Source organism: Caretta caretta, chromosome 2, assembly GCF_965140235.1.
Source record: "Caretta caretta isolate rCarCar2 chromosome 2, rCarCar1.hap1, whole genome shotgun sequence".
Taxonomy (NCBI): domain Eukaryota; kingdom Metazoa; phylum Chordata; order Testudines; family Cheloniidae; genus Caretta; species Caretta caretta.
Window position 1 is genome coordinate 111,691,739 of NC_134207.1, and position 27,658 is coordinate 111,719,396.

Here is a 27,658-nt window from a genome sequence, read left to right on the forward strand (position 1 = left end):
TCTTCAAGGTATTTCAGGGTAGGCACCCAAAAATTTGATGTGCCCAAAATCACTAGTAACTTGTACTTAGAAAAAGGTTTTCAAATATATTATTCCCCTCCATCACTGTATGGTTATGTGCACAAGATTAAGTAAATCAGACTCAAACCTTCTTAAGTTCTTTCATTACACAAAACCATGTGGCGTTTTATCTGCCATGCAGCTCATGTGTGAGACCTGAGAGAGAGAGAGATGTACTTTGAAGCACCTATATATTCTCTGGGGCCATGTTTACACTACCATGGCACTGCTATGATGCTGCAGCTGAGCAGTTGTAACACTAGTGTAGATGCTTCTTACATCGGTGGAAGGGGCCTTTCCGTCGATGTAGTTAATCCACCTTTTCAAGAGCTGATAGCTAGTTTGACAGAAGACTCTGGTGTGTCGACATCAGAGACTAGATCAACTTAACTACAGCCTTCCAACCACAACGTTTTTCACAGTCCTGAGCGACCAAGTTAGGTCAATCTTAATTTTTAAGTGTAGAGCAGGACCAAGAGTGTAGGTTGCCAGGAATGGGAACTGTAGTAGAAAAGATGTGAAGTAGTGTTCCCTCTTAGTAGCCTCGTGTGGGCAGACAGAAGGGAAGATTTTTGTTTTCCCTTTTTCCCCCTTTTCACCAATCATGAAAAGAGGGTTCTCTTCCAAATTAACCCCATACCTAGTCTACAAGAGCTGCCTCGTACCAGAAGGTCTTAAAGGAAAAATTGACAGGAAATTTTCTAGGGGGGGGCGAAAATCTAAATACCTAAAGCACTAAATGCTAATCGTACTACTAATAGAGAGAATTCCCTCCATGCTAGCCAACACATATTGCACCTGATGTAAACACAGTTTAAAACCTTTTAAACCAGAGGTGGGCAAGCTACGGCCCGCGGGTTGGATCCAGCCCGCAAGCCTTTTTAAGCCAACCAGTGAGCTGCAGCTGGGGCACTGGTTCGGGAGCTGCTCCATGCGGCTCAGGCCCCGCTCTGGCGCTCCAGCTGGGGTGCTCGGTCGGGGTCCCTTCCACATGGCTCCTGGAAGCCGCGACATGGCCCTGCTCTGGCTCCTGGGCGCTCCAATGGGAGCTGCGGCGGCAGTGCCTGCGGACTGGGCAGCGTGCAGAGTTGCCTGACTGTGCCTCCGCATAGGAGCTGGAGAAGGGACATGCTTCTGCTTCCAGGAGCTGCTTGAGGTAAACGCTACTCGGAGCGTGCACCCCTGAGCCTCTCCCCACGCCCCTGCCCTGATTTCCTCCCCTCCCCCCCACTCTCCAAACCCCTTGATCCTAGCCCGGAGCACCCTCCTGCACCCCAAACTCCTCATCCCCAGCCCCACCCTGAAACTCGCACCCCCAGTGAGAGCCCCCACCCTCTCCTGCACCCCAACCCCAATTTTGTGAGCCTTCGTGGCCTGCCATACAATTTCTATTCGCAGATGTGGCCCTGAGGCCAAAAAGTTTGCCCACCCCTGTTTTAAACAATGGCAGTTGGCCATGAATGACTGTAGCTGCTTGTCATAGAATACATAAGCCATTTTTAATGTTAGACTGTCTGTTAGGTGCAAAGTCATATTTGACAATGTGCTAGGTCACAATAAAAAATGTTAGCTATTTTCCTACATTAGACAGGATGTTAGGTTTCTGAGCAGGCAGAAATCTGTATTCATAAAGCCTTATCAATCTTCATCAATTTAACTCTTTCAGAAGGCTTTACTTTTTTGCACTGTATTTCTATAAAAAGTTTGTTTTAAATGAGCAACCCTTGCATCCTCTGGATAGTTAAACTTGCTAAAAAAAAGTTAAATATTCAGTATGAATTTTATTCAGAGAGTTTGGTAGAAACTAGTAAACAATAAAAATTAGGGATAACGCCTTGCAAACTGAATATAGCTCTATTTAAGCATAATATATAGCACTTAACTATAGAAAATCTAGACTGAATGATTGCTACTAGAATGTGTTTGAAAGTTTCACTTTAAATAGCTGTGTTGTAGAGTAATGAAAAGCTCTAAAAAGCCTGGCTTCACATACCTGTGCTGTAGATGTAACTTCTCTTGCTAGTCTGTGCTGAGCACAGTGGTTTATTGGGCGTGAGGACGGAACTAAGCTTTCATGTCCAGAAGTTGTTACTCCAGAAGAGGGTTTAGGGACATTGGTTGGACAGTAAGGGGAGTTTTATGCTGTACATGGAGGATTGATCTCCAGGGTTGTCAATTTGCAATATTTCACAAACCCCGATCTTACAATAAAAATGAAAGAGTAAAATTATATACTTTTTATATATGTATTGCAAATATATATAAAAACTGAAAACAGTGAAGGCCTCTAACTTGAATTAAGCAGAGAAACAGGGCATGTAAAGTAGCAGACTTTCCCATGACAATCTCTGTGCTGTATGAATGTTACCGAATTCACTCACAACACACCTGAACAAAAGCGTTATAGTCCGATTGCACACATGGAAAATCTGAAGCACAGTGAAGTTATATAACTTGCCCAAAGTTGCACAGAAACTTAGTGGCAGAGTTGGGAATAGAAGCAAAGTTTAACTATTAGACCATCCATCCCCTTTTGTTTTTCAAATGTGTAATTGCTGTCCTCGCTGCGTCTTTGTTAAAATTTGTCACAGGGTTCCATTTATTTAGTAAACAAATACTTCAGTTTCAGTCCCCTAATGAGGGGGAAAAAGTGTGTTGGCATCCAGTCGTTCTCCCAAAAAATTCACTCTACTATTCATGCTGAAGGCAGATTCTTTCATATTTTAGCCAGCAAGAAAACCATCTTTTAAATAGATCTCGTTCAAAAATATCTCTGAGGAAAGGACCGAAACTTGTGGCGTATTTTTCCCATTACTTCAGACTGACCTTCTTATCTTTGGGAGGACCCCCTTGGGACTACCATACTATGAAAGCATATTCATTTAATGCAGTGGGTGCCATGGTAATCTTTACCAACTGGGTCCTGCGCTAGGCTTTTTTTGTTTGATTGGATTTGTTTATTGTTTTGCTGATTGCCACTTGGCATGAAAAATGGGGTCAAGAAGTGCTTGCTGGGGAAAGACCCAAGAGAACTGGAAATATGCCAGACATACTGAGTCATAACCTACGTGTCTATAACTATCCTTGTACTTTACAAAGTCCTGACTCTTTAAATAAAGCCATCCTTGCAGTTAAACTATTTCTGTAAAGTAAAACAAATAGCCTTCTGTGTTGTGTGCATTTGCCCTTGCTTCAGCTGCTTTTTTACCATATGAACTATTTACTAAAGGCTAGGCCGAGCCTGAGAATGTGGTATCTGTTGAATGAATACAGAAGCAAAAGTAATAGTGCTTTTGGTGCTTGTAAAGTAGTAGCATTCAAAAGGGTGAAACTCAACCCTGTACTGAGGGCCTATGCACCACTTCAATTCTCAAAATGGAGCTTAAGTGGTGCATAGTCCTTGTGCAGGACCTCTGCACAGGGTTGAGTTTCACCCACAGTGAACAAATTGTAAGCTCTGGTTGCATAGTGAGGTGCAGAGTGGCACAGGTAAAGAATTTTAAAATAAAACCACTTTAAAATGATTTGTATATGACAATAGTTTGTCACTTAGCTTCAAAAACAGTGAGTATGAAATTTTACAAATAAAGAAAAATTTACAAACTAGTTACCTTGGAACAGGGTTGTCCTTGGTACATTTAGCAGAGCTCAGAGTTCTACAGAAGCTTGCTACTCATCTCTGGCTGGTAGAGGGTTGTGTGCCAAATCATAGGGAATGATGTATTTTCTTCTTCCATATTGTATTCAGCAATCTGCCACTAGCAGGCACTTTGGTGTCTGATGTTTAGATACTACATGTGTGATGCCAAGCCTCCCGAAACTGTTTAACAGATGAGGAAAATAAATTAATTTTTTTGTAACAATTTAAAAGAAATTCTGCAACTAGCATTTTAACTCTGTGATCTGTTGGGACTTGAACTACTTCAGTTATAAATAAAATTAACTATATATTATAAAGTCAGAAGCACTGATCCCTTTAAGCTGTGCATGTGTGCGCGCGCACAGATTCTAAACCCCGCACACATGGTGAAACACCGTGCACACACAAATTTGCACAGAAGAAATTTTTTGTGCATGCGTGCTGTCAAAAATTAGAGGAACATTGGTCAGAAGGAAACATTGTGATCATCTAGCCTGACCTCCTGATTAACACGAGCCATAGGATTTGCACCTATTTAATTTTTGTTTGAAACAGAGCATTTTTTTTTAACATCATCCAAACTTCATTATTGGAAATTTTAAAATCGAGGATCCACCACAATCCTTGGTACATTGTTCCAATGGTTGGCTACCCTCCATGTTAAAACATTTACACCTTATTTCTAGTCTAAATTTGACTAGGTTCAGCTTCCAGCCATCTTGAACATTTTTGTCTGCTAGATCTCTTATCACATTTCTGTTTCTGTTACTTTTAGACTCTGATCAAGTCAACCTTTAGCCATAGCTTTGATAAGATAACTAAATTGAGCTCCTTGAGTCTTTCACTATAAGGCATTCCAAAATGGTTTTTAATGCACACGGACACTATTTTGTCAGGTGAGTTTAACTAACCCAATTAACTGGTAGCATACAAAGTGAGACATTCGGCAAGTCTTTCTTCACTGATGTTATGAGGCAAAGTTCTGACCTGTGCAATTATAACTAAATGTGTCAAGAGTTGGAATTTGCTAGCTGAAAGAATGCAGTTGGGTTCCAGGTCAGCTGCTTTCTCCCTCCGGTCTGCTTTTATATTGGATGCCTGAGGGGAAATGTAGCTTATGATGATGATATATTTTTATTGCTTTTTTAAGATATGGAGATGTGCAACCATGATTATTGGCAATGGCTTGGTCTCTTATTTTGCTGTTCTTGGAGGATACTGTATTGGTGAAATTGAAGTCTTTACTGAAGTGGGGTGGCTGCTTTGTTGTGGCCTTCTCATATTGCAGTGTGGGTAGGACTCTGGGTGGGTGGAAGTTCTGGTTGTGGAGACACCCTCCTTCTGGGGCATATAAATAGCAAGTGCCACTATTGTGGTGTGAAGATTAAGCCAGCATGATTCGTCTTGGTTCTACAGTTACACAAAGGAGAAGATTGCTCTGTAATAATGTGAAATGTAATCTTACAGCTTCAAGAAAAGGAGTACTTGTGGCATCTTAGAGACTAACGAATTTATTTGAGCATGAGCTTTCGTGAGCTACACCTCACTTCATCGGATGCATCCGATGAAGTGAGCTGTAGCTCACGAAAGCTCATGCTCAAATCAATTGGTTAGTCTCTAAGGTGCCACAAGTACTCTTTTTCTTTTTGCAAATACAGACTAACACGGCTGCTACTCTGAAACTTACAGCTTTAGTGGTTGCAGAGAGCTATAGTTGTTGCTAATTTTTGGGACCCCTTTGTTCTCTGATGGAACTACTGCTCGTCAGGTCCTTCAACAGGTGTGAGGTTCCCAGAGAATGTTCTGTGGTAAGGCTGTGGCTGCCAACTTAAAAACAATAACAAACAAATTTCACTGTGCGATGGCACTAGGTCTTGGTAAAAATTCTACCAGGGCCTCTTTTGGGTCTATAGTACTTTGTAGGAGGAGAAGGATAAAACCGTTGATCTACATGTTTTAGTAGCTTTAAAAAAGTGAATTGTTTAAACCTAAGTAAAGTAGGTTAGACATGCCTCTCTCTTCAGATTTTCCTTTACTACCTCCTCTTGAATTGTGTCTGTAACTGAGATGTTCCGGAGAATATACTGTACATTTCATAGGTCACTCACTCAGTTGCACTCTGCTCTCTGATCAGTGTGTGCCAGGAATATTTTAAAGGTCACTGTCAGCAAATTTCACTTTGTGGGTATTGGAACAAAATATGCTGCCATGTTCTTTCAGTGGTAGTCAGTTTCTATATCATGGTTAAGTGGATTTCAGTAGGATTTCTTGAATTTAGAAAAGCTGCATTTTTATCTGCCAGGATCAGTACAGGCCCTTGCTGTAGTTTCCAAGTGAATTTCAGGACTCCAGGGGCATTGCAATTGCTGGGGTGGGGGTAGGAGGGAGAAGTGGAAGCCAAGCAGTTTTTACCAGTGGTTTCTCCTTTACGGTCGGTGGATCTAAGAAAAAGGCACCAGGGAGTTCCTTGACTTATTTATGAATTCTTATTTGTTTCGTATCTGTAGTTTAAACAAAATATATAACCGTGTAGGGTGATAACGTTTTTGTTGTTTCTTGTTTGGATGACCCATGTAACTCGACCATGGCATCACAACTTGTAGGTAATGTCCTCAGGCCATATTTGAAGTACCATTTTAGAGCACACCACATTTTTCCTTGCTCCAGTCATCTGTGTAGCCTCATGTACAAATACCAATTTAACATTTTTAAGGAAACAGTAGACTCTTCATGTTATAAACACTAAATTGATAAACTCAGACAAATGCGTTAGATGTTATGGCCTTTTTTCTAACTGAGCAAAAATACCTTTACCACTGAAGGGAAAACTCTTAATTAAATCATCATGCTTTTCTCATCTAACTAACTGAGAGGTCAGGACACTGCCAGCAGTGATGGCAAACTTTTGTTGTCAACATTGTTCTATATCAGAAGCGGTCCCTACTGTAGTTTACTTTCAGTATGTGTTGGTGTGTCAGAAAAATACAACTGACAATCCTGCTAATCTTTATTAAAATTACGTATAGCGTGGAAACCTCCAATTTGATTACTGTCTTCACTCTGCCAGTTCTGGTCATGCCTAGTAGGGGAGAGGAGAAAAGTGTGGACTGAATTTGTATTGGTAGGAAAATGGCAAACTGAAATTCAATTTATGTAAACATCTGTTGTCGGGGCAATTGAGATCACCATTCTCTTTAAAGTACTTGCCTAGAGAATTTTTCCATAAATGTTTCAGTTCAATTACAAAGTCCTGCTTTCTTGGCTTGAAGTTCCATATATTCCAAAAGCTATCTGGGCATAGTTCTGTGTGTGTTTGTAGCATAGTAGCATGTCCCTAGTGTGAGAGGAACATCCTGCTGTCAGGATGCTAACTTTTTTCTCTGTAGTCATTGTTTGGCCTTCATATATGTATATTTTGGTCAAGTAATCAGTCAGGCAATTGGGAGGAAAAGATGTATGCTTAGCATTCAATAGGCTCCTCCCAGCCTCAAATAACTCACTGGTGTAGCTAAGAAAAGGTGTTGATAGTCCCCCTAAAATAAGTTTATTTTAAAAAAGTTAATGCTGTTGGCCGCTTCTCTCACACAATGTAAACCCTATTGCCCTCTGGAGTGGATCATTGATAGTGGTGTTTTGGTTTCTCAGTGAAGTGTGGCAGTGCAGTGGGGTATGCTTGCGTAAACAAGGGCTCTCCAGAAAACTCTAATCTTCCCACTTGGCAGGGACACAGCCCTTAAGGAATTCTAGGGCTAGAAACCATAAATTATGATTGTAAAAGTCCTGAGACCACAACAGGGAAGCTAGAGCGTAAGAAAATGAGATGCAGCAAGACTTACCTTACTTCTACATATGCCCTTAGAACAATTTTCTAACTACACTGATTAGAATGCTAAAAGCTTAAGGGAAATAATTTTGCAGGGCACTAATCTTTTTAACTAAAGCAACTATCAAATATTACATACGCTAGTATTCCTTTTTGTAATACAGTATTTGTCTCCTAAAAGTCACTTAAAAAGCAATATGCTCCACAGGCCAAATTCCATGTTGCTCTACTCTGATATTAAACCACAGTAACTTCATTGTAGTCAAATGTATTGTACGACTATAATCCAGATACACTGCTATGCCAGTGAGCAGTTGATATTGCATCAGTATATAAAATATTGAGGCACATAAATGACAACATGTTACGTTGGTACACTGTATTTACTTAAATGTTTTCTGCAGCTCAGTTCAGTGTTGTTTCTACTTTTACCAGTCTCTGAGAATGGGGGAATATTTCCTGGCTGTGATAAATTTCTCTGTGCAGTAGGGTTCATTATAGGGATTTAAAAATAAATTGTACTTCTTCTATAGTACTTGATATTGGCTATTGCTAGGAGCAGAATAATGGATTAGATGGACTAATGGTTTGATTGCCATGTTCCTGTCATGTGTTAATGCCTCTGATGTTCAAATTATATGGGGTTTGCATGCTACACGGTTTTTATTCTTTATAATTTCTTTGTCTAGATCAGGGGCGGGCAAACTTTTTGGCTCGAGGGCCACATCGGGGTTGTGAAATGGTATGGAGGGCCAGGTAGAGAAGGCTGTGCCTCCGCAAACAGCCTGGCCCCCGCCCCCTATCCACTTCCCACTTCCCGCCCCCTGACTGCCCCCCTCAGAACCTCCGACCCATCCAACCCCACCCCCTATGCACCCCCCCGTCCCTTGACTGCCTCAACCCTTATCCAACCCCCCCCTGCTCCCTGACAGGCCCCCTGGGACCCCCAACCCATTCAACAACCCCCCCATCCACTCCTTGTCCCGACCGCTCCCTCCCGGGACCCCCAACCTCCCCCGCTCCCTGTTGCCCCCCCGCCCCAGGACCCCTCGGGATTCCAGCACCTATCCAACCCCCTGCCTGAACCTCCGCCCCATGACCCCTGGGACCTCCTGCCCCATATCCAACCCCCCCCGGTCCCCTTACCATGCTGTTCAGAGCAGCAGGACCGGCTTATTGGAAAGCCTGGGAGGTGGGTGGGCGCAAGCCACGCTGCCCGTGCGGTGGTGTACCTGCGGGGGAGAGGGGCCGGGGGCTAGCCTCCCCGACTGGGAGCTCAGGGGCCGGGCAAGATGGTCCCGTGGGCTGGATGTGGCCTGCGGGCCATAGTTTGCCCACCTCTGGTCTAGATAGAGGATATCTTTTGAATGCATTTGTTTAGATCCTTCCAGTAAATGTTTCCTTTCCATTATTATTTTCTCTAGGATGACAGTGATGGGATTCCATGGTCAGAAGAGAGGGTGGTACGAAAGGTCCTTTACTTATCTCTAAAGGAATTCAAAAATGCACAGAAGAGGCAACATGGTGACGGCATCAATGGGAGTCTCAAGACTGTGAATGGTAAGTCTCTTCTCTTTGGTTCAACTGGAAGAGTTCTGTCATTTTAAGTGTAATGCTAGTTTTTAGAAGCAAGATGACAATACACAGGTTGGCAAACACATTGTCCTTTTGATCTGCACAGTTCAGGAGAACTTGGTTTTTGAATGCTTAAGGGGTTCACTTTACCTCTACAACAAACTGTGTAGACCCAGGGCGCCATAAAAGCGGGATACTGAGGCCATGTCTATGCTACAAACTTTGGTCAACACAAGTTGTGTCTGCATACAGCTGCCAAAGTTAGCATATTTCTCATGCGCGTGCTTGCTTGGCTGCTTGTGTCAGTGCTGCACATACCCACAGAAATGCTTGTGTCAATGCCAAGCGTGGTACACCATGGGTAGGTAACCCACTGTGCCATGTGCCACCATCTGACACAATGCCTCTTGGGAAATGTTCACAAATTGTTGTGGGGCAGAAATGAGTTGCACAGGGATCTTTGGGGGCTATGGGTCAAGTTCCCATCATGCAACTTTCTTCACCCCATAATGGAGGCAGGTGGGCAGAAGTGGGAGGAGAGGTGAAAATAAAGAAAAGTTGCCGAGATTGGTAAGAGTTTATTTTTCATCTTTTTCGTTAAGCCCTTTGGCCACTGAAGGAATGATTTCACAGTCTTTCAGTACTCTTGCTCTCTCTTCTTGAGTAAGAAAGATGTGATGCCTTCAGAGGAGAGTATAAAATTTGGCTTTTCTGGGCTCATTCAGTGATACACGATCCTTCCTTAAATAGGCTTTATCATGCTGGGTTGAAAATGGAAAATGACTGACAGTGTTCAAGTTTCTGGGCAAGTTTGTGTTTCTCTCTTCACTGACAAAAGCTGGTGGGTTTCTTTGTGGAGGCGAAGTGCAGATGCTTGTCAGCATATGAATAACTGTACATGCGCTAATACATTAAAGCAGCAACTGGGTGCTTACTTGGTGGATTATTCATATTTGAATGCAGCTTCCGTTTGTAAGGTACAAGGCAGATACTAGTGGAATGCCTAGATGGATGGATAGATACAGTCTGTGTATGTTTAAGTTATTGCGTCAGATAAACAACTATAGCCTCTCCAGGCGACTAAGGAATACCTTCTGACTGCTGAGGTCAGTAATAATATCAAATACTAATCTGAAGAGAAGGGTCACTCTAGCTTTAGAAGGTGTATGCAAAACAGCATTGGCTTTCTTTTTTCTCCAGCACCTCTGCTACATTGATCTTCTGTCAAGCATGATTTTTTTTTTTTTTAAAGTTTCTTATTCCATTGTGGGGGTTTTCTTTAGTCAAAGCAAAAAAAAACTCTAGGCGTGAAGCACAGTAACTGTGCATTAGAACGCTTTGATGGTGTGCCAGGTTACAGGATGACTGGGAGTTGTATGGTGTCTGGTTTCTCCAAAGACAGCCGAGATGAAAACTGAGTTGTCTGGGAATGCTCTTTCAATGCAGGTACCAGACATGGAGTATGCCATCGGCTATGTCATTGCCAGAGAGGACTAGGTCTTCAGAATATTCCTCACTACTCTGGTATTCTATAATGTAATCCCGCTCTCCACACACATGGGTGACTAAAGGTATGTCTACACTGCAGCTGGAGTGATCCTTTCCAGCTCAGATAGACATATGCAACTGAGCTTTGATTGAGCTAGCATGCTTAAAAGAGCAGTGTAGCTACAGTAGCGCAGGTGGTAGCAGGAGCTAGCCACACAAGTACGTACCTAGGGTCTTGGACAGCATGGTACTCTGGTGGCTAGCCCATGCTCCCACCCATGCCATTGTGGTTATGGTGCTATTTCTAGTGTTCTAGTTTGATCAAACCTGGTGGATGTTCATCTGCTGGAGCTGGAAATTGAAACTTTAGGTGAAGTATAGATATGCTCTACTTTTTTTCTGAGCCAGAAGGGCTTCCTTTCTAATTCCTTTCTGTAAATGAAATGTTTCACTAGGTGTCCAGTTGCAGAGCTGTTGCATTTAAGGAAGACCACTGACCTTCACTGGATCTGTTTAACCCTCATTTAAAAGAAGGGTGAGGTTTTGTGAAAGGGAGAAATGGTCTGATATGGAGGAAAAGACCATTAAGAAATGTTCATCACTCTCCGTGTTTTTTTTTAAAAATGGCCACGTACATTAATTTTAGATTTAAAACTTACTATGTGGGGAATAAGGAAATAAGAACATGAGAATGGCCATACTGGGTCAGACCAAAGGTCCAACCAGCCCAGTCTTCTGTCTATTGACAGTGGCCAATGCCAGGTGCCCCAGAGGGAGTGAACCTAACAGGTAATGATCAGGTGATCTCCTCCTGCCATCCATCTCCACCCTCTGACAAACAGAGGCTAGGGACACTATTCCTTATCCATCCTGGCTAATAGCCATTAATGGACTTAACCTGCATGAATTTATCTAGTTCTCTTTTAAACCCTGTTATAGTCCTAGCCTTCACAACCTCCTCAGGCAAGGAGTTCCACAGGTTGACTGTCTGCTGAGTGAAGAACTTCCTTTTATTTGTTTTAAACCTGCTATCCATTAATTTCACTTAGTGGCCCCTAGTTCTTATATTATGGGAACAAGTAAATAACTTTTCCTTACTCACTTTCTCCACACCACTCATGATTTTATATACCTCTATCATATCCCCCCTTAGACTCCTCTTTTCCAAGCTGAAAAGTCCTAGCCTCTTTAATCTCTCCTCATATGGGACCCATTCCAAACCCCTATTTTTTTGTTGTTGTTGCCCTTTTCTGAACCTTTTCTAATGCCAGTATATCTTTTTTGAGATGAGGGAACCACATCTGTATGAAGTATTCAAGATGTGGGCATACCATGGATTTATATAAGGGCTATAAGATATTCTCCATCTTATTCTCTATCCCTTTTTAATGATTCCTAACTTCCTGTTTGCTTTTTTGACTGCAGATCATACTTAATTTTCACCAGGTTACTATTCAGTGGTGAGAAAATGTTGTGACTGTGTTGGAAAGAAATGTTGTGATAGGGATAAACCTTGGAACCCCTTTTGAGAGTTGATTGGGCTTGCTCAAGAGTTGTGTGGCATAGGTCCTATATGGGACAGAATTTGGTGGTACTACTTTTTATATGCATGAGACAGAATTTTCAATCTTGGGGACCATAAGTCAGGGACCTAAACGAGGTCCTGATTTTACAGAGGTGTTGAACACTGTCTGCTCCTGATGACTTCAGTGGGAACCCTTCTTCAATGGGAGCTACACGTATTCAACATTCATAGAAAGGAGGCCCCTTATTAAGTGCCTGAATGTTGTTTTATATACTTAAATTCGAGAGAGACTGTCCTCACTCCATGGTATTGCTCTTACCATGTGTTGCAGGCAGTGGAGAGCATCCTCCAGCAAACTGCAAAGTCAGGTAGGTATCTGGAAGCAGAAAACAGACTCTGATACCATGAGATCAAGGTCTACGCTCATTATAGAGCAACTGATTGTCATCAAGGACTTCTAGGTATTCAGAATTCCATCACAGGTAGATGAGAGGACCCCAAGTTAGATTATCGTATCCATGGTGCCAATGTCCAGATTGGCAGGAGATTTCCCATTATCTCCCCTTCTTTTTAGAAATATGATGGGATGGCAACCTGTAGTATATTTTTATGCCTAGTAAGTTCTGTATGATGGAAGAAGGGGCAAATGAAACATGCAATAACCTCATGCAGCCACTGTTTCTAAAACTTTTTTTATGGATTACAAATAGTCACAAACAAGCGCTCAAAAAGAATTAAAATGAGCGTGAGCTGTAGTATATGTACTGTTTTGGCAGCTGGAACCATTTACAGCACCATTTTAGCTGACTGTGTGAAAAGCAGATCCAGTAGAAATGGCCCCATCTAGGGGAGCCTATATCTGCAGTAAGGCTTGTATTGGTTCTACCTAGAGGAGACTGACACACAATTAACTGGGCTATGTATGTATAATAGAAGACTCTCTCTTAAATGAAAACATTGACGTAATTATTTTTGTTTAAAATAGTCTTTAAAATACTGAAAGCTGAATTGTATTAACTCCTCTACCCTGTCCCTATATCACTGATAAAGAAATCATAGTGGATAGTTATTTCTAAAACAAACCTTGCTTTTTAAATTTATTGCAGAATCTCTGGTGTTTGTCTGGTCCTGGTTAGTGTTCAGTAGTTTCCTTAAGGACTGCCTAACTCTTCATACCTTTTTCTTTAGCTTATTTTTTTGTCCCTGTTAGTAATTAGTTTCAAAAATTATTTTGTACACTTAGCGTTTGCCTTCGTGCCCAACACTCCCCTCCACCAATACTTAACCAGTGGGCTTTTTAGAGGGAAGGATGTAGGAAGCTGATGAAATATACAGTATCAGTATGTTTACACTGACTCTAAATATTCAGAGTATAGAATGACCCACTATCCTTTTGGTATAATATGCCTTTTGTTCACTAGGTTCTCTTCCAACATGTGGGAACAAAAAATCAGAAGAGGATGTTTCTATAAGTTGTCAGGAAACCCTTTGTAGAACTAAATGGGATACTTTATCTCAGATTATAGTAACGAATTTGCACACTGGAAAACCCAAAGGAGACCTGTACTGTGATTTTGATTTATTATTGCCTGTCATTTGAATTAAGATTTTAATAATAGAGACTGGTGTGTTTGGGATTGAGATACCAGTTTTTAGTAGTCATCTTTTAAGAGGAAAACTAGTTCTCATTGAAATAGTTTTCTTACATAGCTTTAAATGTGAAATATGGCTATAAAAGAAAAAAAGATTTAACTATTGCTTGCATTGTGTTTACAAGAGTAAATCCGGAACCCTTAAGAGTAGCTCATGAACCAAGTTTTGATGACCTTTTACAATCCTATTTTTAGATTTTTGTTTGTTTGTTTATGGTAGCATTACCTTCAAAAACGATAAAAGTGCAAAGAATTTTTTTCTGTTAAGACTATCAGTAATAATATACTATAAAGATGATGAGGTAGTCATTTTGCAGACAGCAGAAATACTCCAATGTTCATAAAATTGTCAGTAACCTTAGGTTTGTCCCATAAAGCTGATGAATGAAATCGACTACAAATATGCTAGCCCAATATATTCTCCCAAACTTGTGTAGAAACCTGACCTAGCTGATGAATTTGTAAGCATGAGGGTAAGTTCTAGTTAGTGTTGGGCTGAGGGATTCAAAACTTTCATATATTTTTCTCTTTAAATCTTCAGTCTGCTTCTTGATTTACTGAATGTACTATGCCTGCTGTTCCGGTGGAATATTCATTTTTCTCCTCTTTACATATGTGGTTGTTAAACAAGCTCTGCCCCAAAGAGCTTACTTTTTGTGCATGTGTGCATTTGTACAGCACCTAACACAAAGAGGTCCTGGTCCAGTCGGGTTCCTAGGTGCTACAGTAATACAAATAGTAACAATCAATATTTAAATTTAAATAAAAATACAACATAATACATAATACAATACACTTAAGGACGATAAGGCCATTGCGGAGAAACTAAATGAATTTTTCACGTCAGTCTTTATGGTGGAGGATGTGAGGAAGATTCCCAAACCTGAGCCATTCTTTTTAGGTGACAAATCTGAGGAACTGTCCCAGATCGAGGTGTCATTAGTGGAGGTTTTAGAAAAATTGGTAAACTAAACAGCAATAAGTCACCAGATGGTATTCACCCAAGAGTTCTGAAGGAACTCAAATGTGAAATTGCAGGACTGTAACCTATCATTTAAATCAGCTTCTGTACCAAATGACTGGAGGATAGCTAATGTGATGCCGGTTTTTAAAAAGGGCTCCAGCGGTAACCCCGGCAATTACAGGCCATTAAGCCTGACTTCAGTACCGGGCAAGCTGGTTGAACCTACGGGAAAGAACAAAATTGTCAGATGCATAGATGAAGATAATTTGTTTGGGAATAGTCAACATGATTTTTGTAAAGGGAAATAGTTTCTCACCAAGCTACTAGAATTCTTTGAGGGGGTCAACAAGGGAGATCCAGTGGATATAGTGTATTTAGATTTTCTGAAAGCCTTTGACAAGGTCCCTCACCAAAGGCTCTTAAGCAAAGTAAGCAATCATGGGATAAGAGGAAACGTTCTCTAATGAATTGGTAACTGGTTTAAAAGATAGGAAACAGTTTACAGAATGTAGAGAGGTAAATAGTGGTGTCCCCCAGGGGTCTGTAATGGGTCCAGTCCTATTTAGCATATTCATAAATGATCTGGAAAAGGGGGTAAAGAGTGAAGTGGCAAAATTTGGAGATGATACAAAACTACTCAGGATAGTTAAGTCCCAAGAAGACTGCAAAGAACTACAGAAGGATCTCTCAAAACTGGGTGACTGGGCAACAAAATGGCAGATGAACTTCAATGTTGATAAATGCAAAGTAATGCACATTTGAAAACATAATCCCAACTATACATATAAAATGATGGTGTCTAAATTAGCTGTTACCACTCATAGAGATCTTGGAGTCACTGAGTCAGATAGTTCTCTGAAAACATCCACTCAGTGTGCAGCGGCAGTCAAAAAAGCAAACAGAATGTTGGGAATCATTAAGAAAGGGATAGATAATAAGACAGAAAATATCATATTGCCTCTATATAATCCATGGTCCGCCCACATCTTGAATACTGCGTGCAGATGTGGTCGCCCCATCTCAAAAAAGATATATTGGACTTGGAAAAGGTTCAGAAAAGGGCAACAAGAATGATTAGGGGCATGGAACGGCTGCCATATGAGGAGAGATTAATAAGACTCAGACTTTTCAGCTGGGAAAAAGGGACGACTTAAGGGAGGATATGATATAGGTCTATAAAATCATGATTGGTGTGGAGAAAGTAAATAAGGAAGTGTTATTTTCTCCTTCTCATAATAAAAGAACTAGGGGCCACCAAATGAAATTAACAGGCAGCAGGTTTAAAACAAAAAAAAAGGAAGTATTTTTTTCACACAACACACAGTCGACCTGTGGAACTCCTTGCCAGAGGATGTTGTGAAGGCCAAGACTATAGCAGATTTCAAAAAAGAAATAGATAAATTCATGGAGGATAGGTCCATCAATGGCTATTAGCTAGGACAGGCAGGGATGGTGTCCCTAGCCTCTGTTTGCCGGAAGCTGGGAATGGGCTACAGAGGATGGATCATTTGATGATTACCTGTTCTGTTCGTTCCCTCTGAGGCACTTGGCATTGGCCACTGTTGGAAAACAGGATACTGGGCTAGATGGAGCATCGGTCTGACCCAGTATGGCCATTCTTATAATTAATGCCCAAACCTAACTGAAGTGCATTGGTACAATTCAATATAACTCACTATCAGCCAATTAGACAATGAAGTATATCAGTCTAGAATATTATGTGTTTTCTGCCTCCATATCTGTCCAACTGCCAGGTCCAAAAAACAGGATACGTAAATAGTTTAGAGTTACAAATCATTTGGAATGCACTTATTTCTGACAGATATCTTTTATGTAGAATCTGTGTGTACAACCTCTGCAAACACAACAAAGGTATTATGATAAAGGTGAAGTAGAATCCTACTCTGTATGTATTAGGATTCTTTGGGGGCAGTCTCTTAAGACATTATGCTGCCCAATAAGGGTTACTTCTTTTACTGGTTTCTAAATTAACTATGCATGTTCAAAGAGAGAATATTTACCAAGGCTGTCAAGTGATTAAAAAAATTAATTGTGCTGTTAAACAATAATAGAATACCATTTATTTAAATATTTTTGGATGTTTTCTACTTTTTTCAAATATATTGAGTTCAATTACAACACAGAATACAAAGTGTACAGTGCTCACTTTATATTTATTTTTTATTACAAATATTTGCACTGTAACCAACAAAAGAAATTGTATTTTCAGTTCACCTAATACAAGTATTATAGTGCAATCTCTTTCATCGTGAAAGTTGAACTCATAAATATAGAATTAAGTAAAAAACAAACAAATCTGCATTCAGGAATAAAACAATGTCAAACTTTAGAGCCTACAAGTCCACTCAGTCCTACTTCTGGTTCAGCCAATGCTTAGAGAAACAAGTTTGTTTACATTTACGGGAGATAATGCTGCCAGTCTTATTTACAGTGTCATCTGAAAGTGAGAACAGGTGTTCGCATGGCACTGTTGTAGCTGGCGTTTCAAGATATTTACGTGCCAGATGCACTAAAGATTCATATGTCCCTTCGTGCTTCAATCACTATTCCAGAGGACATGCTTCCATGCTGATAATGGGTTGTGCTCGATAACTATCCAAAGCAGTTCGGACCGATGCAGGTTCATTTTCATCATCTGAGTCAGATGCCACCAGCAGAAGGTTGATATTTTCTTTTTTTGGTTGGGTGGGTTCTGTAATTTCCACATTGGAGTGTTGCTCTTTCAAGACTTCTGAAAGCATACTCCACACTTCGTCCCTCTCAGATTTTGGAAGGCACTTCAGATTCTTAAACCTTGGGTCGAGTGCTGTAGCATTGGTACCTACATTGGTACCTTCTTTGCGTTTTGTCAAATCTGCAGTGAAAGTGTTCTTAAAACGAACAACAGCACGTGCTGGGTCATCATCCGAGACTGCTATAACATGAACTATATGGCAGAATGCAGGGAAAACAGAGCAGGAGACATACAGTTCTCCCCCAAGGAGTTGTCACAAATTTAATTAACACAATTTTTTTTTTTAACGAGCATCATCAGCATGGAAGCGTCCTCTGGAATGGTGGCCAAAGCATGATGGGGCATAGGAATGTTTAGCAGATCTGGACTGTAAATACCTTGCAATGCCAGATACAAAAGTGCCATGTGAATGCCTGTTCTCACTTTCAGATGACATTGTAAATAAGAAGCCAGCAGCATTATCTGCCGTAAAAGTAAACAAACTTGTTTCTCTTTTGCATTGGCTGAACAAGAAGTAGGACTGAGTGGACTTGTAGGCTCTAAAGTTTTACATTGTTTTATTCTTGAATGCAGGTTTATTTGTTTTTTACAAAATTCTATATTTGTAAGTTCAACTTTACACGATGAAGAGATTGTACTACAATACTTGTATTAGGTGAACTGAAAATACGATTTCTTTTGTTTGTTACAGTGCAAATATTTGAAATCAAAAATAAATATGAAGTAAGCACTTTAGACTTTTTGTATTTTGTGTTCTAATTGAAATCAATATATTTGAAAATTTAGAAAAATATCCAAAATATTTAATAAATTTAAATTGGTATTCCATTGTTTAACAATGCAATTAAAACGGATTAATAACTATTCATTTTTTTAATTGCTACACCTCTACCCCGATATAACGCAGTCCTTGGGAGCCAAAAAACTTACTGCATTATAGGTGAAACCGTGTTATATTGAACTTGCTTTGGCCTCGAGCATTCCTGTTATTAATGGTCACTTTCCGCCCCCTGACTGACCCCCTCAGAACCCCCGAACCATCCAACCTCGCCCTGCTCCTTGTCCCCTGACTGCTCCCTCCAGAGACATCCCCTCCATCCCTAATCACCCCCAGGACCCCACCCCCACCCAACCTCTGTGTCCCCTGACTGCCCTGACCCCTATCCACACCCCTGCCCCCTGACAGGCCCCCCGGGACTCCCATCCCCTATCCAATGCCCCTGTTGCCCGTCCCCTGACCGCCCCGCCCCCAGAACCTCCGAACCATCCAACCCCCCTGTCCCTTTACTGCCCCCCGAGACCCTCTGCCCCACATCCAACCCCCCAGCCTGGCACCCTTAACGCACCGCTCAGAACAGTTTGTCAGAGCCAGACACGCTGACGTGCTGATCCGCCGGAGCGCGCAGCCCCTCCCTCCAGAGCGCTGCTTTACTGCGTTATATCTGAATTAGTGTTATATTGGGTCACGTTATATCGGGGTAGAGGTGTATTAATTTTTTAATCACGATTAATTTTTTGTTAATCATGTGAGTCAACTGTGATTAATAGACAGCTCTAATATTTACCATTAGGAAATTCATTACAGTAACAGTATTTCAAGATCCTAATCTAATGAATAATAGTTAACAGTGCAGTTCTACTCTGAACCGTGTTTTTGTTTTTATTTTTAAGAAATTATGCTGGTTCCCATTTTTCTCTCACTGACTGATTTAATATCACACCTTTTCAGTTTAAATATGCAATTATTTTTCTAACTGACAATCTCTGTACACTTAGACTGGGCTCTGAGAATCAAGATGGTTTTTTTCCTACTTTATCCATCATCACCAGTTTTATAAAGATCCTACAGGCCAAACTATGCCCTCAGAGACACCTGCACAATGTCACTGTGTGCAAATGATGCCCTCTTTGCAACTTCATTTTTGTGTGGTGACAGTACAAGGAAATGAGAGGAACCTTTTTTTTTTTTTTTAAGACCACCAATCCCCCAGTTCACCCCCCCAACACACACACGCATCTAAAAGATATAGAAAACAGTGTGACTCATTGCCTTGTTGCATCTCTTTCTAACTTTGAAACATTGTACAGACCTTTGAAAATAGCTGCTCAGTATGTTAAATAAAAATAAAAAATAACCTCAGTATGTTTATAGTCAGTGACTCTAAAAATATCACTTTGCTGCAATTATCCACTGCCAACTATGGAAGATGGAGGGTGGGGAAGATGATGTATAAATTGTAAAGTTCTAAGATCTTGAAGTAAAAGGTAACCAGAAACAATCAGTGCAGTTCACTGCATATAGATAATACTTCCTTTGTTTATTAAATCAATTTAGTTTGAAATGCAAAACATATTTTGATAAACTCTTTTTTCCTTCTGTACTGAGCACATCTAAGGTAGTTTTATTTAACCATTTTAAAATGCTGGGTTGTGCATTGTTAACTGAATTGTAAGTTTCATTCAGATAGAGCTTGACAAATCTCAAGTAAAAAATTAATCATTTCGTAAAATAAGAAATGCATCATTAACCATTTTCTAACATAGTAAAAATTTAAAAATTAAGGAACTGTTCAATGTAAATTAAGCTACATAATTGCTAAAATAAAAGTGTGTAGATCTAGTGTATCCTCCTGGTTAGTAAAAGGAAGCACCAAAGATGATCTCTAGGTACAAATCAACATGTTTTAATGATTACCAATCAACGAGATTCAACCTTTCTTTAGGAAAATAACAACAGGAAAGTACAAATGCAAAACAAGATTAAAATGGACAATTTAAATCAAGGTTTCCTGCTTGTTGGTTTAAATCAGGATTAAAACCGGTGGTTTAAATTGCTTGGATTTAAATCAATCAATCCACCATTGCCCACAACAGAAAACAAAAGTGTATTCCAGATTCAGGGTAATATCTGCTTCAGTTTACTGCCTAAAACATTTTTGTTGGATGCTTTCAGCAGCACAGGCCTCTGTAGTCTAGGGAAGAGCAAATAATATTATGTTCTGCCTCCTGTAGCAATAAAATTGCCAGCTAAATTCAGCCTGTGGAATCTTTTTATAGCTGATGTGTGTAGCAGAAATAACACAACTTACATTTTCAGCTATGTGGTAGAGCTTGGAGTACTGTCGGAAATCTTATTCTCCATCAATTTCTGTATTTTATGTGCTTGTTTTAGAAATCAAAACAAGATTTCACTACTTCTGTAGATTTGCTTTTCTGACTACTGTCATGCTGTCCATTCAGTTCTGTATCTAAATATGCACAGGTTTAGCATACCTTGAATTAATCCTACAAAGATGTTTGACAGCATATATATAATTGCTAGATAATCTGACTAGGTACTCTTCCTGTTATAAAACTCAACACCTTGGTCTGAAAAACGCTCGTTCCTTTGGCGGGCAGATAGGTCTGTTTTATACAGATTGTAGGTGGCCAGATTTCCTCAGGATATTGAAAATCAGAAAGATCTGCTTAGAGCAGCAGTCTTCAAAATATGACAACTTGGGATCTACGGAATGCTTTCTGATGTAGTGTAGAGAACTGGCTGGTCCCATGGTGCTGGCTGCTTTTCCTTATTCCCAGGTGCTAAATTGCGCTAAAAGAAGCCAAAATTACAGTTAATGCTTAATAAAGTAAACAATTGCCGTAGGGGTGTTACGGGATTGCTAATGGGAGAGGAGGTGGTCCACAACAGACTCTATTTAGTAAGCTGCAGTTCACACTATGAAAAAGGTTTGACGACCCCTGCTTTAGTATATGGGGGAAATGTGGGGATCAGGGCAGCAAGATAGGAGGAGTATGTTACGTTGGACAAATATGTGGAAACTCCTTTTCTTTAAAAAATAATAATAATAAAAAAGGGCCGGGGGGGGGCCATGGGGGATTTTAGTCTCTTTTGTTCCCCTGATAAATTGACAAGCCCAAGAGACTGATTAGTGCCAGCTGAATACTAATTTTTAGGAATCTTTATTAAAATCTTCGTATAACAGAGAAAAGGTTTGGGGCTGGCACAATGGAATTCTATTCGGGCTGTTGATTAATCGCAGTTAACTTGTGCGATTAACTCAGTTTTTTTAATTGCGATTAAAAAACTATCTCGATTAATCACAGGTTTAATTGCACTGTTAAACAGAATACCAATTGAAATTTATTAAATATTTTGGATGTTTCTACATTTTCATATATATCTTGTATTCTGTATTGTAATTGAAATCCGTGTATATTTTGATTACAAATATTTGCACTGTAAAAATGATAAACAGAAGAAATAGTATTTTTCAATTCACTTAATACAAGTACTGTAGTGCAATCTTTGTCCTGAAAGTGCAACTTACAAATGTAGATTATTTTTGTTACATAACTGCACTCAAAAACAAAACTATATAAAACTTCAGAGCCTACGAGTCCACTCAGTCCTACTTCTTGCTCAGCCAATCGCTAAAACAAGTACTGTAGTGCAATCTTTGTCCTGAAAGTGCAACTTACAAATGTAGATTATTTTTGTTACATAACTGCACTCAAAATCAAAACTATATAAAACTTCAGAGCCTACGAGTCCACTCAGTCCTACTTCTTGCTCAGCCAATCGCTAAAACAAACAAGTTTGTTTACATTTAGGGAAGATAATGCTGCCTGCTCTGTACTTAGTGTCACCAGAAAGTGAGAACAGGCATTTGCATGGCACTTTTGTAGCCAGCATTGCAAGGTATTTATGTGCCAAATATGCTAAACATTCACATGCCACTTCATGCTTCAGCCACCATTCTAGAGGACATGCTTCCATGAAGTTTGTTAAAAAAAATAATGCATTAATTAAATTTGTGACTGAACTTTTTGGGGAAGGATTGTACATCCCCTGCTCTGTTTTACCCACATTCTGCCATATATTGCAAGTTATTGCAGTCTTGGATGATGACCCAGCACATGTTGTTCGTTTTAAGAACACTTTTTCACTGCAGATTTGACAAAATGCACCAATGTGAGATTTCTAAAGATAGCCACAGCACTCGACCCAAGATTTAAGAATCTGAAGTGCCTTCCAAAATCTGAGAGGGACAAGGTGTGGAGCATGCTTTCAGAAGAGCAACACTCCGATGAGGAAACTACAGAACCCGAACCACCAAAAAAGAAAATCAACCTTCTGCTGGTGGCATCTGACTCAGGTAATGAAAATGAACATGCGTCGGTCTGCACTGCTTTGGATGGTTTTCGAGGAGAACCCGTCATCACCATGGACACATGTCCCCTGAAATGGTGGTTGAAGCAAGAAGGGACATATGAATCTTTAGCGCATCTGGCACATAAATATCTTGCAATGCCGGCTACAACAGTGCCATGCAAACGGCTGTTCTCACTTTCAGGTGACACTGTAAATAAGAAGCTGGCAACATTATCTCCCGTAAATGTAAACAAACTTGTTTCTCTAAGGATTGACTGAACAAAAAGTAGGACTGAGTGAACTTGCAGGCTCTAAAATTTTTACATTGTTTTATTTTTGAATGCAGTTTTTTTTGTAAGTTCAACTTTCATGATAAAGAGATTGCAAAACAGTACTTGTATGAGGTGAATTGAAAAATACTATTTCTTTTGTCTTTTTATAGTGCAAAAACAAATATAAAATGAGCACTGTATACTTTGTACTCTGTGTTGTAATTGAAATCAATATATTTGAAAATGTAGAAAACATGCACAAATATTTAAATAAATGGTATTCTCTTGTTTAACACTGTGATTAATTGCGGTTAATTTTTTTAATCACTTGACAACTCTAAATTATATACCAAATTTTATGTCAATTTTGTACTCCAACCTTTGACAAGAGTACTGTTGATACCGTACTGGCCATCCAAGTGCTTCAGTGCTCTAGTGCCAATGGTCTAATCTGCAGGACACAAAACAAAGGACATAATGGATAAGAGAATAGGATGAAAGATGGGCAGGAAAATAGAGTACATTCTTTTACTAGGGTAAACACAACAAAACACAAAATAAAATAAACCTAGCAAGTAAATACAAATATTTTGAGTCTGATTATACCTGAGCTTGTTTGATACAATTTTAGAAAGTACCTTAGACAGTCTAAAGGAAAATGTATTTTGTGAAACTGTGTGTACCAAAATGTAAACATTTTACACACACATATGCACTCCTTATGTACATGATTAACTATGATTGAGCTTTTTTAATTGTGAGATTAGGTTTTTTTCCCCCTCTCCCCTTCTCTCTCTCCCTAGCGTTTTTGCACATGCTACACTTCATGCAATATTTCCGGGCTATGGAAAAATAAATAATTTTTCAACCTAAAAAGTTCTTAAATTCCAGGCTTCTCCCCGTCTGCTCCCACCCCCTTTTAAATGGAGTATTTTAGAAATGGATGACTATATACAAGTGTTAAAATAGTTTGTTGATTGAACAGAATATTCTCAGTCATTAGGCTGTGTTTAATCAGTGCAGATGTCATGTATGCTATAAACCTGTGCAAGTCCAACACATGTAGTAAGGTGGTTTTATAAAAAAAAGTACAATTTAGTGACAGATGGTTATAGCTCTACAGATGGGCACAATGAGGATTATTGCAAGTTTCCTGACACAACTACCAACACGCTTTATTCCTGACCTTGAAGTTCCCTTTACTACCTGTACTCCCTATTTTTGAGCTTCTTTGGAGGAGAGATTGCCAATCAACAAAGACTATGTGATGCTTTCTGTGACATGAACTAAAGTCTGAGTACTACAGTAGACTGATACTGCTAAACTCAATTCAGCAACTAATCCACACTTGAAGCTGGGATTTCTGTTGTGACAGGCTGGAGAATTAGTAACACTGTGAATGGCCGGCTACCTGCTGGAGTAACTGGTTGTGTAAGGAATAGTAATTTTCATTTTACTATTCACTTAAATAATTAATCCACATTCTGAACTAATTACTCCATTTTTAAAAAACTATTCAAAATAGTCATTTTAGATTAATTCATTTTGGCCCTTTGTGATAATGAGACCTTATTCTCCCAGTGCTTGGGAGTGAGTACTATATAGCCAAGTTCTAAATGCGAGAAAATAAACATGGAATAGGAGATGTTTAATCTTAGTGTTATGAACTACACCAGTATAATACACGTGCATGCAGTTTTGTCTTTATTGTATGGCTCAGATCCCAGATCAAAGACCAATGAGGTGTCCATTTCAAGGATTTGTTGATCAGGCTATCATTTTTGGCATTCTTAATTATCTACATTTTCATATTTTTTTCATTTTAAGTGAATTTAGTATTTGTGAAAGGTATCTAGTTAATAGCACTGTACACTAAAGTCTTTCATTTATGCACACAACAGGATACAGTATTGGTGGGGCAGTGCAAGATCCAGCACACTGTCTTGTCCATATGTCCCAGATATGTCTGGAGTGACTGATTTCTAGGCCTTGAGAGTAGTTGAATTTCCCTGGTTATCAATTCTTTTGCTTCCATGTCAAGATTGTCATTAAAGGTCTAATCGCAGTTAGGGCTGTGTGATGTTGAGACCTGTCTACTAAGAAGATAGTTCATTCCACGTAAGCCAATGAATTGACAACGTTCATTTCTTACTTTGCTCAGAATTTCCCATGCTTTGTTCAGTATCAGTTTATGAAAGACTCCACTTCTTAAGTAGGTTTTTTTCTTGTGTTCTCTAGTCTGGCTACGTGCTAAATGGAAAAAGTGGAGAGTTGGAAGAAGCTCAGCAGGAACATTCCTCTTAGAATCCCACAGAGGAAGGAGCTGGCAAAGATGGACCCTGTGCCTATTATGATTGGGAAGCCAGGAGCTAAAAGCCAGTCATTCAGGTTCCGGCTTTCTCCCAAAGGATTTGGCCCAATCATCCTTTCTAACTTATGCCCTTTCTGATGCTGGGACCACACCACCTATTCTGTCAGTTATTCCCACACCTTTCTTCCATCACTGAGCTTTAGTCACAGCTGGCCTTTTGAATCCTCTAAGTCTTTCGGCCCCCGGGGTCTCCACACAAGCAGAAGGCAGAGAGGTAAATCCAACCATGACTTGCTCCAACTCATCCAGTTCCCTTCAAAAGTAGACCTTTTAATAGGCTGCCTCAGAGACAGACGATGTCTTCCAGATGTCTTAAATGGAGAGACATTCATTTCCTGAGTCTCAGTCTAGTACTCTATCCCCTAGGCCTCACTGCCTAATAATAAGTCTTCTGTTCCAGTCTTCTGTCTAGGAGTAACTGCTCCTAATTCATGATTGCTCAGCCCATCTCCTCGGTCCTCTCTGCCCCAAACGTAAGAGCCCTCTATCTGGAGCTTGCTTTCTCTCTTTGTGTTTTCACTCCAGCCCTTCCGATAGGATATTGCTGGCAGGTGTTACAAAGTGGGTCCATTGAATACCTTCCTTCCTGGTGGGGTATGGCTTGTTTACCCTATCACATCTGACTTAGATTAAAAACAAAACAAAACTCTCTCTCTGCCTATTACACATACAAAATGCTATTTTTTTTTTTTTTTTGCGCAAAGTCAAGCATTCAGAAGTTGGGAAATGCCACAATGAAGTTTGTCTATCCGTTCAAACTTCTTTTGGCACCTTTATGTGCATGCTAATGAAAAAGTCTTTAAATACAGGATCACATACTCTCTCCCCCCTGAGGATCCTTGCCTTATTCAGAGTGGACGGTGCTCACTTAATGAGCAGCTATTTATGATTTGGTTTTCTCCTTGTTCAGTGCATGCCCCTGGGCCTTATTTACTGCACACTGTTCAAGCCCTGCTCCAAAGACCGAATTACTTCCTCATGGGCTTTTCTGTAGTGCTCATCTCTGTAGTATCCGAGTGCCTCACAAATAAGTGAATTTATTTTCAGAACACTCTTGTGAGATGAGGGGGGTATTATTATTTCCATTTTACAGATGGGGAACCGAGGCGCAGAGAAATGATGGTCAAAGTAACTATTAATTGTGGATGCCCAGTGTGAGATTCTGAAGACCAGATTTTTTCAGAGTATTTATCGTTATAGAGTACTTTATATGTTCAAAGCACAGCTCCTATTTCATTTAGTTACAGCTGGAGTGCTCAAGGTTTCACGTCAGACACCCAATAAATGAGGAATACACAATTAGTTACCATTTGAAAAGTTTGGTTTAAGTGACCTGCCCAGCATCACATAGGAACTCTTTCTCTTCCTACCATCCCCAGCCTCATTCACTGCACATCTCCTTCACAACCCTGATTCATCCCCAGAGCAGGTCCATCCTGTGCGCTGCATGAGGCAGGGGTCCTGTAGAAAAAATAGTATGTGATCATGTAATTGGATTAGATCATATTGCACATTCACAAAGGAGTGGAGTTAAATTTGCACAGCTAGTCCCAGCCTCTGCTCTTGGCTCCCAGTCTCCTTGCCATGCCAAATGCCAGTCCCTCCTCATTTCCCAAAGGGTTTATGAAAGTGCTGGTAGCGTAAATAGCAGCTCTGAGACAGGAAAGGGTCTGTATCTGTGCCTTCTTGGGTGACCTCCTTATCCAATTCTCTTCATAGACAGCATTGCCAGTAAAGGTGCTGCAGAACCACAGTATTGTGACAGTCAGTTAATGCCACTGACCCTGCCTTCATACCAAAGATTAACTTCAGCCTCCATAAAGCATAAACTAAATGGTCCTTCCATCCTTCTGCATTACTCATTGCACCCAAAGTGAAGTGGTGGCATACTTGGATGTACACAGAGCTGTTAAAGGTATATAGTCACCCCACAGCTCAGTTTAGAAAGACACATGCTTTTTTTTTTTTGTGCTTTATCATCCAGCGTCAAAGGGAAAGAAGTCTTCAAAATCTTCCACTTCCAGGTGGCTAACCTATTGTATCTCAGCAGTGTAAAAATCAAAAAATATAAATCCAGCCTCCAAAATCAGAGCTTACTCCCTCAGAATTATGGCAGCTTCCTGAGGAAAAGATCATATGCCTCATACAAGGAAAGTTGTAAAGCAGCCACCTGCTCCTCTGTTCCTACTTCTTCTAAATTCTACAAGCTGGACATTGTCGTCATCATCTGATGTTGCCTTCATTAGATGGGTGTTCCTTGCAGTAGTGTCCCAGTAACTGTTAGGAAAGGATTATCTCTTTTCATGTCTGTAGGTAACTCTCTATAGTTACCCTCTCAAGTGGATATAGCTATGAAAATCGCAATGTCCTGGATCTAT

General features: G+C 40.1%; 1 protein-coding gene across 1 annotated transcript in view; it reads left to right on the top strand.

Annotated features, from left to right (window-relative positions):
- The window catches only part of JARID2 (jumonji and AT-rich interaction domain containing 2), a 306,448-nt gene that overhangs the window by 119,669 nt on the left and 159,121 nt on the right, over nt 1-27,658 (top strand). Inside the window, exon 2 of the mRNA XM_048839904.2 lies at nt 8,948-9,083. Coding sequence (XP_048695861.1) covers nt 8,948-9,083 — 136 coding nt within the window. The remainder of the gene's footprint in view (nt 1-8,947; nt 9,084-27,658) is intronic.